The sequence below is a fragment of the Solanum pennellii genome, chromosome 9 (assembly GCF_001406875.1).
Source record: "Solanum pennellii chromosome 9, SPENNV200".
Classification (NCBI taxonomy): Eukaryota; Viridiplantae; Streptophyta; class Magnoliopsida; order Solanales; family Solanaceae; genus Solanum; species Solanum pennellii.
In genome coordinates, this window is record NC_028645.1 from 795,013 (window position 1) to 810,299 (window position 15,287).

At 33.6% G+C, this 15,287-nt stretch overlaps 3 protein-coding genes across 7 annotated transcripts; 1 reads left to right on the forward strand and 2 right to left on the reverse strand.

The window, feature by feature from the left end:
• Positions 1-36: 36 nt before the first annotated feature.
• Positions 37-3,730, reverse strand: LOC107029435 (3-methyl-2-oxobutanoate hydroxymethyltransferase 1, mitochondrial-like). 3 transcript variants are annotated; one of them, XM_027911898.1, is made up of 6 exons: positions 3,294-3,730; positions 2,936-3,118; positions 1,520-1,726; positions 1,295-1,441; positions 706-759; positions 37-589 (listed from the first exon to the last, which is right to left on the reverse strand). In XM_027911898.1, the coding sequence occupies exons 1-6, from the start codon at positions 3,534-3,536 to the stop codon at positions 368-370; spliced, it is 1,056 nt and encodes a 351-aa protein (XP_027767699.1). In that variant the 5' UTR covers positions 3,537-3,730; the 3' UTR covers positions 37-367. The 3 variants fall into 3 exon arrangements, with proteins under 3 accessions (XP_027767699.1, XP_015086333.1, XP_015086332.1); XM_015230847.2 differs by having other exon boundaries at positions 2,936-3,194; positions 3,370-3,729; XM_015230846.2 differs by having other exon boundaries at positions 2,936-3,246; positions 3,422-3,727.
• Positions 3,731-5,819: 2,089 nt separating this feature from the next.
• LOC107029772 (inactive protein RESTRICTED TEV MOVEMENT 2-like) lies at positions 5,820-7,298 on the reverse strand. Of its 2 annotated transcripts, XM_015231217.2 has the most exons (3): positions 7,137-7,298; positions 6,198-6,730; positions 5,820-6,084 (listed from the first exon to the last, which is right to left on the reverse strand). In XM_015231217.2, exons 1-3 carry the CDS (start codon positions 7,240-7,242, stop codon positions 6,013-6,015), a joined length of 711 nt encoding a protein of 236 aa, XP_015086703.1. In that variant the 5' UTR covers positions 7,243-7,298; the 3' UTR covers positions 5,820-6,012. The 2 variants fall into 2 exon arrangements, with proteins under 2 accessions (XP_015086703.1, XP_015086702.1); XM_015231216.2 differs by lacking the exon at positions 5,820-6,084 and having other exon boundaries at positions 6,107-6,730.
• A 3,900-nt stretch (positions 7,299-11,198) lies between these two features.
• LOC107029498 (glutathione S-transferase L3-like) lies at positions 11,199-14,999 on the forward strand. Of its 2 annotated transcripts, none has more exons than XM_015230927.2 (10): positions 11,199-11,348; positions 12,253-12,327; positions 12,453-12,513; positions 13,343-13,429; positions 13,779-13,877; positions 13,966-14,068; positions 14,137-14,213; positions 14,393-14,500; positions 14,591-14,674; positions 14,764-14,999. In XM_015230927.2, exons 1-10 carry the CDS (start codon positions 11,338-11,340, stop codon positions 14,773-14,775), a joined length of 717 nt encoding a protein of 238 aa, XP_015086413.1. In that variant the 5' UTR covers positions 11,199-11,337; the 3' UTR covers positions 14,776-14,999. The 2 variants fall into 2 exon arrangements, with proteins under 2 accessions (XP_015086413.1, XP_027775500.1); XM_027919699.1 differs by having other exon boundaries at positions 11,256-11,348; positions 12,256-12,327.
• Positions 15,000-15,287: the final 288 nt, after the last annotated feature.

The following is a 15,287-nucleotide window of genomic DNA, read 5'->3' on the forward strand; positions in this document are numbered from 1 at the left end:
AGCGGGAAGCAAAAAAAGAAGGTAAGAATACATCCATTAACAGCATTATAGCTGAAGACATTTCTCCCTAAATAAAATTTTATTGATTGGGTTCAACATTTCATCTTATGTACACTGCAGACTGACTGCTTTCTTCCTAAAACAAAAATAGAGAAATGGTGTTGCTATCATCACCATCTTCTTTTGGCCTACTCTAAAAGGAACACTAATCTTGTTTCCAGTTCTGGACATTAGAATTTTAATCGACTAAACGAAAGCCCCCATCTGCGAAAGACGGCAAGATACAGCTCAGTATAATAGCACTTGTTGTCTCCAAGCATACTAAAAAATGGCTGGTCCTCTCGATCTGGGGGATAAATCAGCTTGTCTAGATCTTCTCAGCGGCAGCAGCTGCTGCTGAAGCTGCATCATTGAAGCCCAACTTCTGTAACTCGTTTAAGAAACCATCCATATCGGCTGCACCAATCTTATATGGGCTGTGAGCAGAGCCAGGAAATGAACCATTAGTTACTTCTTCCTTGTATTCCAGAAGAGCTTTGTTGATAACATCTCCAACTTGTCCAAACTGTTTACAGAACTTAGGAGTAACCTGCAAATGGAATAGACAGTTCTTAATTGGTACATGGAATATAGTTCATACAGATGGCGCTAAGAGTAAGAAAAAGAGAATGACTCCGGATTCAAAATAAATTTAGTTGTACTAACCTTGGCATGGTGCGGGTGTTGCATCATCCCAAGAAGATCATGATAAACTAGCACCTGCGTTAGAAGGACATGCGATTACATAACCTTAAACTGTCTATCATTACAAATGATTGTGCTACTGCTGGAGAGTGAAGACATTGACACAGCATGCTAATATCATAAGTACATGACAGGAAATGAAGTAGGAATGTCATCCTGTGCATAAGTGGCTTCTAATTATGACCACATAAGTTGATAATCATATTAATGTTATGAGACATGAAATGAAGTAGCAAAGTCATTCTAGGTAGATCACTTGTCATTGCAAGTGAGATAAACATAGATGGCACAACTACTTCCAGTGATCCACCAGACAATTTATCCAACAGCTTTGTATAAACCCGTGAGTTTTAGAAAAACTAAAAGGTTATGCAAAAAAGCACTACTGTCCAAGAACCCATTTTGAAAGAAGTTCAAATTATACCACAAAGTAACTCTATCTACGCCCTTACAACATTTTCACATAAATATAATAGAACTTCAGCTTTCGCCCTAATATTGTATCTAAACATAGTAGCACATATAAAAATTAGTGTGAATTTCAACCAACCTGACCACTGCAGAAAGGCCCAGCGCCAATTCCAATAGTGGGGATACTAAGAGCAGATGTAGTTGCTGCAGCAACAGGTGCAGGCACACATTCCAAAACAACAGAAAAGCACCCTGCTTCCTGCAAGGCCATGGCAGTTTCCACAACCTGCGAAGTTCATAAAAACAAGTATATAGCCTTGATTGTATACGTCATGTGTACCCTATCAGCTTTTAATAGGTATACCTTGACTGCACTATCAATGTTTCTGCCTTGAGGCCTAAATCCACCAAGAACACTGATGGCCTGAGGTGTTAATCCCACATGCCCTATTACAGCAATCCCCGCTTCAACAATAGCTTTAGCTGCTGTAATTCTTGATGGTGCCCCACCTTCCAACTTAATCGCATCCATTCCTCCTTCCTTTAGAACTCTTACAGCTGTATCAACTGCCTGCTCATTACACAACATACCAAAGCCATTCACATCCCATTGAAACTTATCAAGAAAAGATCCCTTACGCCAATATGAAGAGGCAACATATAATTGGTTATTGTATGTGTAAGCAACATTCTCCGAATGCAAATGCAAGTTCAATTAGGAACGTCCTCAAACATTTGAATGAAGCACATAAAGCAATACCTTCAAAAGTTGGTTTTCAGAGGCTGTGTTTTCATGCAGTTTCTCAACTTAGACAAATCCTTCACTTCCTAAATAGGATTACTCACACTTATATCTTTATACGTATAATCTGCTCTAATTTCTAGTGATATGTTCAACAGAGAAACATAAAGTTGTTAATGGTAAGTGAAACGAGAACTAATTATGCAAATGAGAGACATAAAATCAATAAAAACATCAATTCTGGGAAACTTGAGCTAGAAATGATCACCTAATGAGTATAAAGAGTCTGAGCAACTTAGGTTTTCATTATCCACTATTTTCATTCTTTAACCAATGCCTCACCATTCCAAATAAGTAACAATGTAACATCACATGACACAAGAAATTACATTAACACAAATAACAACGGCATAATAAAGCTCAACCAATATTTCAATTCTTGGACAAATTTGAGCAACAAATCATCACCTAACAAGAACTAGACTGCTAAGAACAAAAAGAACTCTTATTTCTCCTCATTTTCTTTAACCAATTTCTCACCAGTTTAAACAACACACAATGATACCATAGATGCAATCTAGCAACAATTCTCACTTCAAACTGAACAACAAATGATTACTTGTTGGAGCAATGATTTTCGCTAAAGGTAATCAAAATATAAAGAAATACATAACCGAAGAACCCAAAGATATTCAACATCTACTATCTCCGACCAAAACAAGTTCATTTAAGCTCATTTCATATCCTATCATACAATGTACAAAAACAACAACAATGAAATCCCATAACTGCAGTCTGTGTAGAGTCGGATATACATGAAGTTTAACCTAATGTAATGTAGTGCAGAGAGGTTGTTTCAAGTAGAACCTCAGCTCAAAAGAAACCATACCATACTACATACACATAAAAATATGTTTTTTGACATAATATATGTTTTCTACAAAGGGGATTCAGATTAACCCTGGCTCAACCTAGAGATGGAAACTGGGGCACAGCACTACACTTGCACAGAAAAGTAGTACTCCATTATAGTGTTACCTGTTTAGTACTAGACTCATAAGTGCCAAAAGGTAGATCACCAACAAGAAGAGGTCTTTTAGCACCTCTAGCCACAGCTCTACAATGAACAAGCATCTCATCAATGGTAATAGGCAAAGTAGTATCATGTCCATGAACCACCATAGATGCAGAATCACCCACAAGACATATATCAATTCCAGCAATATCTATATGAACACCAGATGGGTAATCATAACCCGTCACCATTGTTATCGCTTCACCCTTCTTATACTTTTGCCTCAACGTCATTAGGGTTACTCTTTGATTTGGGATTTGGGGTTTTGGTCCACCATACACTGTGTTCTCAGGAATATTGCTCAAGAACCGCAATTTTCTNCATATCTATATGAACACCAGATGGGTAATCATAACCCGTCACCATTGTTATCGCTTCACCCTTCTTATACTTTTGCCTCAACGTCATTAGGGTTACTCTTTGATTTGGGTTTTGGGGTTTTGGTCCACCATACACTGTGTTCTCAGGAATATTGCTCAAGAACCGCAATTTTCTATAATGGGTATACCTAGTTTTGCTCAATGAAGATGAAATTCCTCTTGAAATTGAACCAAAAAACACCATTTTCGCTAGTGGGTGTGTTTCAGATAAGCAATGAATCGATATATATACCCAAGAAACAGTGAAAGCCGCCCTCTTTGCGCCAACCAAAGATGACCTGAAATCTATCAAACACCAACTAAGAATTGTTGTTTATAGAAATGGAGTTTGAGCATACCTACTATTTTTGTTGTTCGAATTTCGAGAATCAAATCGTATTTTTTTCGTTGGGTGTGCGTTCTACATGACCCATTCGAGATGACGCTTTCAACATCATTTTCTCGTGAACCGCTCCCACCCGGGCATAATTTGAATTGTATTATTTTAGTAAATATAGTGATTGAATAGACTATATCGTTCTTCTTCGTCATTACGTAATGTCACACCCCTGTAATTTGAACGAAAAAACTATTTAAAAATGTAGAATATGGACTAGAGAGTAGAGTTACTGTACGATAAAAAATGAAATATGATTATTAAAGGTCGTTACAGGTCGCACATAGTAACGGAATCAGAATTTTCATTAAAGTGAGTCAAAATATGAACGATTTAAACATATGAAGAAGCATAATGAAGTTCAATATCTACTATACATCAAAATTAGTTTTAACCTTAGTGTAAACTTTCTTCTATCGGATGGATCCCGAAAGATAACATTACCATTGCTCCAAGACTCGTATCCCCCTTATCCACAATCAGCTATACACACACTAATCAAGCATAACAAAACTTAGGCAAAAACATTCTCATTTAAAGAAACAACTATTGATGACATTCATATAGCTTTCAAGCAAAACAAACTTACCTCAAGACAACTTGTTGAGTTCTATCTAAGTGAAATCCAGAGATGCACTCTTTCTTGCAGATGAAGCTGATCAAGAACGAAAATTGAACGCGTCTAAATCACTGTTTAGGCTACATGGTATTCCAATTCTTGTGAAGGACAACGTTGCAACAAAAGATAAGCTTAACACAACAGCAGGATCATTAGCACTTGTCGGATCGATTGTGTCACAAGATGCTGGTGTTGTCAACAAGTTGAGGAATGTTGGTGCTATAATACTTGGCATTTGGCAAGGCAACTATGGCTGAATGGGCTGCTTTTCGAGCTACAAACTTGTCTAATGGATGAAATGGTAGACTTGGACAAGCTCTGGCGGAGGAATGGTGAAGTCTTGGCCTGACCTATAGGTCATGCATTCGAGCCATGGAATCAATCACTATGTCAGGGCAGGCTACCAATGTTACACTCCCTTGGCACGCAAAGAGAAATTTAAAGTAAAATTCGGAATATAGAACTGTGTCATTGGACTAATAGAACATAGGTCACGTTATTAGAGATGCAAATATGCAGAGAACATGGTAACAAACATCAACATAGAAAATGTTTACACAATTTATTTGGCATACAACAGGCCAATCTGCAGGACAGTAACTGATGCTGTTGAGGTTCTTGATGTCATCGTTGGCTTTGATCGAGATGATTTTGCAGCACTTACATTCCACATGGTGGATACTAGCAATTTCTTAAAGCTGATGTGCTCAGAGATAAAAGACTAGGAATTTCAAAGGACTTGTTTGGTTCCAATGATATCAAAACTTACCAACAGCATTTCAACACCTTAAGGTAACCTTTTCGGTTTTTAACCTGCATTTCTGTATGTCATAATACACAGATAGTCACTCAAAATTGGTCTCAACTGACAAATAAACACTCAAATTTTGGGAGTGCACATCTAGACACCTCAACTCATCCCCAGTGTGTCTCGTGGACACCAGACGCTGACATGGCAGTTGGGAGTGTTCAATTGACACAATGGATCAACGAGTTGATGTGTCTGGATGTGCATCCTCTAAGTTAGAAGTATCTAGTTACCAGTTGAGGCCAAGTTAACGTGTCTACTGATGTATTCTGCATTTCTACAGTTCAGTTTTACTAGATTTCCTAAGCAAAATGTTGACAGACAAAAATAGTCATATAATACCGTCGATGAGCTTTTTATATCTTATTTTCCCTTGAGATAATGGTAAAAAACACACCTAACTTATAACTTTTTCACGAGTTTCTTACCCCAACTATCAGTCCTTCCATTTTCCTACTCCAACTTTCACCATCTATGTATTAAAACGCACCTCAACTATCAGTTGTTCCGTTTTTCTACCTGAACGATAGTGATAGTTCAGATAGGAACAGTGAACTGATAGTTGTGTTATGAAACTTGTAAAAATCGATAGCTCAACAGTGTTTTTGACCATTAACCCTCCTTGTTAATAATAAGAACACATCAAACATGTATCAGAAAACCATAGTATAAATCATGTCATACTGCATTTTTATTCGATACAAATTTTTTAAACGAACGTTTCATTTACACAATTCAGCAATGCAATAAGAAGAAGGAGCAATAGTCTGTGAGTTTTCTTCATATACACTCACATAAGCTGGGAGAAATGCAAATATCCCAACTTAGTTTTTGTTTATTAGACGAAACACGACTATTTAATTGTTGGATTTCATCTTACTGCTGATATATAGGCCAATTCCAAGAACCAAAAGAGCAATCAGAGTCATGTTCATCAATTTCCTNTGTTTATTAGACGAAACACGACTATTTAATTGTTGGATTTCATCTTACTGCTGATATATAGGCCAATTCCAAGAACCAAAAGAGCAATCAGAGTCATGTTCATCAATTTCCTTGGCATCTTCAGCTTCTCAGCTACAACATCTGCAGTTCTAGTATATGCATCTTTATCAAGTTTACACGCATAACTCGGTCTATTTTCCTCTTCCATAGTGCTACTTGCACCAGTATACTCAGCAGGTGTTTCTTTAGTGTTTTGTTCTTCCATTTCAGGCTTTTCAGCATTAGTAGCCTGATGTTTAGGCAATTCTTCTGTTTGTGTTTTTTCGTCTTGTGTTTGTTGTTCGTCTTTCTTCTGAGACGTTGGTTGTGGCTCGTCGTTGGGCTGTTGAGGATCAGATGTTGGCAATTCTTGATCTTTTTTCTCTGGTGAAGTTGTTATCAGTTTTGGTTGTTTGACATAAAGTATGCCATTTTCAAACTTTGCACTGATTTTCGTCCTGTCGCAATTTTGTGAAACAGGAAAATCCTTCTGAAATCTAAGCCATTTGTTCTCAGCAACTGGCCTTTGTCCACTAATCTTCACAACTCCTGTTCTAGTCAGTTGAACCCTCACTTGTTCCTTTCTGAAACCTGCACAATTTCACTTGTAATGTTATGTTATATTATGTTATGTCGCTCCGACTCTTCAAATATCTCTCAGTATAAATTTTGAATAGTCCGAGCAACAAATGATAACATTTAGTTTGTGGGGTTCCCATGAAAATAATGACATTGTGCTAAGGACATAAAGTTTATGTTACTTATACTCTTCAAAAATCAAAATATCGTCAGAAGTGTGTCGGATTACAGGTTTTTTTTTAGGATCCCCACATGCAACAACTATTTTGGAATTTTGGAGAAACTATAAGGAAATGAATTTTGAGTCTGACTCAACCACAAAAGCTAACATACGAGGCAAATATTACTCAAGACACAATATAAGGAGATCGACAACTCGTTTCATCGATCGAAAAAAAAAATAGTAAAAGAAGATCACCTGTGAGATCAAGGAGAAGAGTATCAGAGTCTTGTTCTTGCACCAACTCTGTAGTTGGCACAAAATCTTCATAAACTTGATTTGGTGCAGCTCCCTTTGAATCCATTTTTATTTTAATTTTGCTAATTTATGAAATTTGTAATTTTTTGTGTTGTTGGTATTGAAAATGTTGAAACAATTGTGTTATATATATATATATATATTATTTATACAATTTTGATAAACTTTTTTTTGAGATGCTTAAGGCTGTTTTCTTTCAATTTAGATATTCCTTAACTTATTTTCATGCTTTAGTCTATAGATTTCTTGCTTTTGGTTAGCTTAGAGTTTTCTTCTTGAATAGGTAACCAAATACTTAAGAAATTAATTTTAAAAAGACTTGAAATTAACCATTTGTCATAATTATTTATTATTTTTTTAAGAAAATAATTACATTTTTTAGTTCTAGTTCCTTAGTTATTACTCCCTCCGTCTAGAAATGTTTGTCATGTTGCGCTTATCGAAAGTCAACTTGACTAATTTTCAAAGGTAAAGTAGATGACATTAATTCGATATTTTAAACAAAAAAATAAGATATTCTAAAACTATATAAAAATACTATAAATTACAATTTTTTCATATTAATATGATGAAAAAGTGCATCTTAAAATGTTAGTCTAAGTTTTTATAGTTTGACTCTAAAGATAGAAATTATGACAAATAATACCGGACGGAGGGAATAGTAAATCCTTGTTTGGTCCTTGTAGTATTTACTTAAACATATTTAATTGAATATGTGTTTTTTATTAGTAACTTAACATAATACATAGGTGATTAATTGACGAAAGTAACTAAAAGAAGATTTGACATGTTAAAAATATTTAATAAGTACAATCATGTAAATAAATATATATGTAGGTGATTAATTGACGAGTAAAAGAAGATTTGAAATTAACCATCATGTCAAAATATTTAATAAGTAAGATTATGTAAATAAATATACTTTTTGGTTGATTTTACTTATGATCCTTTGATTATAAAAAAATTATTATTTAGGTTCTTGTAATATTTTGGTAATCTAATATTCATTTAAAACTAACATGTGTGTGCTTTTAGGGGTGGGTATTCGATATTTCGGTTCGATTTTTTTTTTTTGGGTTTTTGGTTCTTGTAAATTGTGTACCGAATATCGAACTGAAGTATTTCGGACGGCTGTTGCTGCTGCCTGAAAGTGGAAGAAGAGGAAGAGTTGCTGCCTGCAAGAGGAAGAGGAGACTGCAAGATGAATATTAAAAATTAAATTAGGAATAGGGACATTACATAGGGTTTCACATTCTTTTTTCTTTTTTTAAGAGATTATTTAACATCAATAATTATTAATGAATATAATATAAATATAATATAAATGAAAGTATAATATTTCGATTTAAACCGAAATATCGAAAACCAAAATAATATGTACCGAAAACTGAATCAATACCGAATCGAAAACCAAAATACCAAAATCAAAATTCTGAAAAAATTTTGTTTGGTTCGATATTTCGGTTTTCCGGTGTCTATGCCCACCCCTATATGCTTTAGACTATTTTTGAATTACACTACCTTAAAATAATGGAGTCATCATCTATAATCTCAAAATTAATATATCTTATTAAATATCATAACTCATAAAAATCACAATTAAAAATTTTCAATACTTGAGGGTTTAAAAATTCTAATTTCCTTTTTTTTCTTAAAATAATATGCATTTGTAGTTTTAAGGAATACTTTGTCATGCAATTGAATATTTGTAATATGATTATTAATGATATTAAGTTACCAAAGCTAATGATTATATGGTTAGATTAGCTTCAATTTTCTTAATTATGTTTTTTCCCTTATTCCTCGTAAAATAGTCAATACACGAAATATATTACGTGCTGATAGTCATAAAGTACAAGTAAATATGTTTAATCGCGTATTTCAATAACTTAAAATCGAAATTGCTATTATTCCTTAAATTTAATTTTTCTACTTATTATTTTTTAAAATTTATATTTTAGAGAAGCTTTAGTTAGGGACAACCTTTGTCTACGTATAGAAGTTGGTATTCTTTCTTCAAGAAATTGTATGAATATATTCTTTGGTATGTGAAGTTTTAGAATAAATTTCAATGTGGACTTTCATTATTTTTCTAATTATTTTTTTATAAGTATATTTTATTCTCTTTTTTCTCTATAAAATAATATAAAATCTTGTAAAGTTGATTCCTCTTGGTTCTAAATTAGCCATCTAATGAGGTTTAAATAATTAAATTAATGAAAAATAATAGTTTCTTAATGATTTTCCACTTTGGCATATAATTAGATTGAGTTGATGATTTACTTTTTAATGGTAATTTAAATTTATGTATGTTATTTTTCGTTTGATGTTTGATATGATTGATTAATTTTAATTCAAGTCGAGAAGTATGGCTCAGTTTTTTTACTTTTTAGTGATAGTTTGGACTTTTTCTAATGTTACGCATTTGGTGTCACATACTTGTTTTGATGTTTGAATAATGTGGACTCGCATTGAGAAGTTTATTTTATTTTGGTCCTGATTAATTTTGATTGGCATCGAGAAATCCTATTTGAAGTATTTACTTTTTAGTGATAATTGTAATTTCTTATTTGGTGCTTTATATCTGATTTGAAACCTGAAATATGAATTATTATTATTTTTGCCTAAATCTATTTCTTGGCTATAAAAAAAATTGCTTTCTTTAATTGCGTATGAATTGAAGTTATATTCACTAATAATGTAACAAATTTTTTATATCATTATTGTAAATAGAGTCGTCAAAATGGGTTTGTCTACGGGGCCGGCCCATTCAACTCGTTATTAGGATATGATTGTAATAGGACTTTTTAAGCCTATTGTAAGTTCGACCCATATAAGCTTTTGGCCTTAAGACTTGATTAGGGCTGGGCCGAGGTTGATCCATGAGCCAAAATTATTTATTTAACAAAAAATGGTCTTTGTTCATGTTGCCGGCCAAATTCAACTTGTTATTGAGATAGAGTTGTAATAGGATTTTTTTAAGTCCATTTAAAACCGGGGCTTATAAGTCCGATCCATATAAGTCTTTAACGGCTTGGCCCTTGAGACTTGATAGGGGATGGACAGGGTCCGCCCATGGGCCAAAATTATATATTTAAGGAAAAATTACATGAATAACAAATTATTAATTCAAAACAAATGCTATAAACATAGTTTGATTTAATTCTAATTCGTAGCAAATACTTTGCCATTCGTCTCTCTCCCCAGAAATCTCGCTTGCCACTCTCCCTCGTCTCTCTCACTTTATACAAACACAAATGTATAAATTGTGTTTATATTTGTATAAAGCGAGAGAAAACTGTATATATAAATACAAATACATAAATTTTTGACCTTTACATTTATAATTATATAAATATTTTATCTTCCCCTACCAGATCTCTTTTTCTCTTTATGCAAATATAAATGATATAAATTATAATATATAATTTGTATTGTATAAAATTAAAAAGTAAAAAAAAAAAGAAAAAAGATTTACTTTTATAATTTTAATCTATCCATACTATCACTATTTAATTTGTCAATTTTTTTTTTAATTATTTGAATAAAAGGATCACATGACATTTTATTTTATTGATTACTTATGACATTTTTATTTTATTATTTAATCCATGTAGACATGGTTGGCTAACACACACTCAAAGATCAATAAAATTGAGAAAAACGTGACAAAATGATAGAATGAGGCTCGTAAAATGGGTGTTTAAAATGAACAAAAATTTAATAAACTATTTAAGCGAAAGTTGGTGGCTAACTTTAAATGGCTATCGATAATCCTACGAAAAATATGTTAAAATTTAATCAACTTTCCTACTGACTTAAAAAATAATTAAGTTTATCGTTTGAATCAAATTATAAGAAATAACTAATTCCGAAATAAATTTATCTCATGTTTGATTAAAAATCAAATCACGAATAGCTTATTTCAAATTCGTAATATTATTTTTCATTTCACGATAAAAATAAAATAACGATCTTAATATAACTAATCTCGAATAACTTATTTCCAACTAAACGAATCGTAACTTTGTCACTGCTCTGCTCGCACACCACTAATAATAAATAAAAGGCTCCCAAAATTTTCATTCTCATAAAGTTCAAATTTGCGGGTCGTCTTCAACTGCAGAGAAAATCAACATCAATGGCTGCTCTGTAAGTGTAAATTTGCTTCATCTTGTGTTTAATTTGTTCAAAATAGTTCGTAATTTAAGAGATTGAGTTAAGTTTGAGGTATGAGATAAGTGAAGCAATAGATAGTGGGTAGCAGGGGCGGAGCCACATGGTGTTCGCCGGGTGCACGAGCAGCCATTAACTTCGTTACGAAATACATATATCTATGTAGAAATCGATAGGTATTTGTATAAAATTAACATAGAGCACCCAATGAATAAATCATATAGTTGGCCCAATGATTCTAGGATGGTACTTAAGACTCTTTTAGTATTGTTGTACCAAGGTTCGAATCTCATTGTTAAACACGTATTTTTTACAGTTTCACTTCAGAGCACCCAATGTCATATGAAATTGAGCTGTGAGTGATTTGGGAATGAATGATCTTTTGGGGGTTTTTGGAGGTAGGTTCAAAGTTCATTTCTTTAAATATTAGGTACCTTTTATAGGAAAAGAAGAAGATGAAGTGTTACCTGGTACTTGTTGTTGTTTGCTAGTGGTAGGTATCCCGTGGAACTAGTAGAGATTGCCCGAAGATGAAGGGGATGTGGGGGTTACAAGACCATTGATTTGAAATTTTGGATTAAGCAATGGTTGAATATGCATGTTTTATGACCCTTCGGGATGGCCTAGTGCTTTGGTGTTGGGACTTCTACGTTGGAGTTCTCAAGTTGGAAACCCCTTGCCAGCGAAAGCTAGGGGTTTGCCTTCTGCGAGTTATTGCATAGGAGCGAAAGTTTTATCATGTGCGCACGCAAAGGATAGGGGCTGCGGGTTTCCCTTGTCATAAAAAATAAATAAAAATATGCATGTTTTTATGTAAGTTGATTTTTTAAGTTTGCTTTTGATATGAATGTTGATGGGGGTTATTCTTTTATTTGTACAGAAGTGTACAAGAAGTTCTACCACCAACTCTGGATTCTACTTCCGAACCTCCGTCTCTCTTTGATGGAACTACCAGGTTTAATCACCTTTTACTTTTACTTACTTTATTGTTTGCCTTAAGAAAAGTGTGTTCTTGGTCATCATTACGGAGTTATTTATGTAAGTGAAGGTTGTGATGTGAGTCTATTGTGTTGTCTGAAGGTTGTATATCAATTATCAATGCCCGTATTCTCAGCGTGTATGGATTACCAGGAATGTTAAGGTTCGCCTTTTTACTGCTCCTTTCCATTCTATATTATCTCGCTTTTCTCTTTGCAGTCTGTTAAAGCTGGACAACTTTCTATATTTGGAGACTCTTCAACTTTAAACTAACCGTTTTACTCGTAATTACATATCTTTATTGCTATAAAAATGGCATGTCATATGTAAGATTGAAAGTTGAAACATACTTTTGATATGTGTTTTTTGATCCTTTTTCTTTTTCAAATTTCATGTCTAGTCAAATACCGCCACTTAAAATGAAAAGAAGGGCGTAGTCATTAATTTGGATGAGCATGGTTATATTAGATCTGAGTGTCTGTAAATTTAGTATGCTGTTTCATTCTGTGATGCTGTCTAGCCTGGATATTGAAAATGTGCATGAAGTGTTATATATCCAGCTAGTGCAGGACCGTTGGGATAAAACGGTGTACATATATGGTATGCAGTCTGCACTTGCATTTCTTTGAAGAGGCTTCACGCCTCTAAACCGGTGACTTCAAATGACAGTAAAGAAATAACTCTATTTTTTGTGTCAAGGCTCACTCTCCATGCTATCACACTGAAAGTAGTTATGACTTCCCGACTTTTTACTTCCACGATCCAAACTTGATGGGTCCAGCATATTCGGTTTGGATGAACGCGTTGTTCAAAAGTTCTATCCACCTCCGAAAGGAAGTGCTACTTAGAATTATTGATTTTATTGATGCCTTTTGTAAACTTCCGCTTGGAAGTTATTTCTATCCTACTTGAAATTAGTCAGTCCGTGTTTTCTTATACCCGGGAATGGTCTTGTTTACCTCGATAGATTTTTTTAACATTTTGAATTGCAGGGTTTGCAAGACAAGATCAACTTAGTTCCGATTGATCTTCAGAACATGCCTGATTGGTACAAGGAAAAAGTTTATCCCCCAAATAAGGTAATTTTCCACTAAACCAACATTCATTTTCATTAGCCCAATTCACTTGTATTCACACGAAGTGAAAATCTTGAGCTAAGCTTTTGACGTTGACGTTTGGCCTTGTTGTAAATTGTTCGAGATCTCCTGAAGTAAATGTCCATGAATTTTTGAGAAAAGGATTTTTCTTACTCTTTGAATTCAATGATTATTGACTGAGTCAGTGCATAAAATGTTCTAGTCTTTATCTATCATCCAATTGGCACATACGCTTTTATATAAAGACTTTGAAGGAAGTGAATGTTTAAATCTTCGGAGAACAGCATCTCATTTTACGTTTTCTGTTATTTATATTTTTAACTCCTCACAGGTGCCATCCCTGGAGCACAATAACAAAGTGATAGGAGAGAGTTTGGATCTGGTTAAATATGTTGATAGCAACTTCAAGGGACCATCACTTTTGCCGGATGTAAGCTGCGAAAGTTCATTTACCCGTCTGTTTAGGAAAAATTTAAGCTGTAAATTGATTTTAAAATATTATTGGCAAATTGATGCAGGACCCTGAAAAGCGGAAATTTGCTGAAGAATTGATAGCTTATAGTGATACATTTGTCCCGGAAGTATACAGATCGTTCTTCAGAGATGCACAGACACTGGCTGGTGAGATTTGAGCGTATTCTTTGTTAAATGTCTCTCATGTAAGTTAATGGTATTCACACTTGTACCAGGTGCACAATTCGATTACCTAGAGAAAGCTCTTGACAAATTTGATGATGGACCTTTTTTCCTCGGTCAATTCAGTCAGGTCATTACTTTATTTCATTTTGTTTTCCTTTCCGATGATGTGCCTGTGAGATGGAATCTCTGCCCAAAAACATACTCGACAACTAGTAAGAGTAGCGTGAATGTACTTCTCTCCTACAATTTCAAACTTCATAGATATAACGAACACTCTGTGCTGACATGAAAACTCTGTTGTGCTAGGTTGACATAGCATATGTTCCATTTATCGAAAGATTCCAAATTTTCATGGAAAAGGGGATTAACTATGACATCACATCCGGGAGGCCTAAACTAGCCAAATGGATCGAGGTATGACTAATATTAGACTACCTACATTACACTACTTTTGTGTGTGTGAACGTGGAATGCTTTTTTATTCATGCTTTAATCATCTCATAGGAAATGAACAAGCTTGACGGTTACAAGCAAACAAAAGTCTTGGAACCAGAGAAACTGGTTGAATACTACAAGAACCTCTTTCTGGTACTTGTTTTACAAACGACAGATAACTTTTTTTTTTTGGTTTGAGAATTGTATATATAACTACATTTTTGTTTTTTTTTTTCTTACAGAAAAAGGCTTGAAACTTCAAAAATGCATTTGATCTAGTTACATGGGCTAGTACTTTGATATATCAAATATGTTTGTGGAGTTCTATAATATTATGTATCAATAAATTGGCTCTGTATCTTTGTGATTGTATTTTCCTTTTATCATCATCGATGTAACAGTCATGTAGTGGATATTTTTCGATTTTACCTTTCGTTATGTTATGGTATAAAAAAATGTCCTCGTCGTCTAAAAATTAGACTACCTTCTACCCTTATTTGAATACATAAGGCTAAACCTAAACAACGAAAGGGTGAAATGTTATCTTTTTTTATTCGTATCTTAAAATATTTAACACAATTTATTATTTTATTAAAATTCATAAACTTCAAATCAAATTAAATATATTTTTATATACAAACAAGTGACATATAAAGTTCACATGTGCTCTCTTGAAAAGGACAAGATAAAAAATTGTAGAAATATCACATCAAAATAAATGTGATATAATTCATATGATAAAAACTATTCAACTACCAACCTTGTT

Bases quoted from the DNA above. Each gene is read 5' to 3' on its own strand.
- LOC107029435 (XM_027911898.1), bottom strand. From the start codon at position 3,536: ATGGTGTTTTTTGGTTCAATTTCAAGAGGAATTTCATCTTCATTGAGC. The intron at 760-1,294 runs GTTGGTTGAAAT...CTTCTAACGCAG, and splicing joins GGCCTTTCTGCAGTGGTCAG to GTGCTAGTTTATCATGATCT. The intron at 590-705 runs GTTAGTACAACT...TTCCATTTGCAG, and splicing joins AACACCCGCACCATGCCAAG to GTTACTCCTAAGTTCTGTAA.
- LOC107029772 (XM_015231217.2), bottom strand. From the start codon at position 7,242: ATGGATTCAAAGGGAGCTGCACCAAATCAAGTTTATGAAGATTTTGTG. The intron at 6,731-7,136 runs GTGATCTTCTTT...GAAATTGTGCAG, and splicing joins TCTTCTCCTTGATCTCACAG to GTTTCAGAAAGGAACAAGTG. The intron at 6,085-6,197 runs ATGACTCTGATT...AAATTGATGAAC, and splicing joins TGCCAAGGAAATTGATGAAC to ATGACTCTGATTGCTCTTTT.
- LOC107029498 (XM_015230927.2), top strand. The intron at 13,878-13,965 runs GTAAGCTGCGAA...AAATTGATGCAG, and splicing joins GACCATCACTTTTGCCGGAT to GACCCTGAAAAGCGGAAATT. The intron at 14,214-14,392 runs GTCATTACTTTA...CTGTTGTGCTAG, and splicing joins TCCTCGGTCAATTCAGTCAG to GTTGACATAGCATATGTTCC.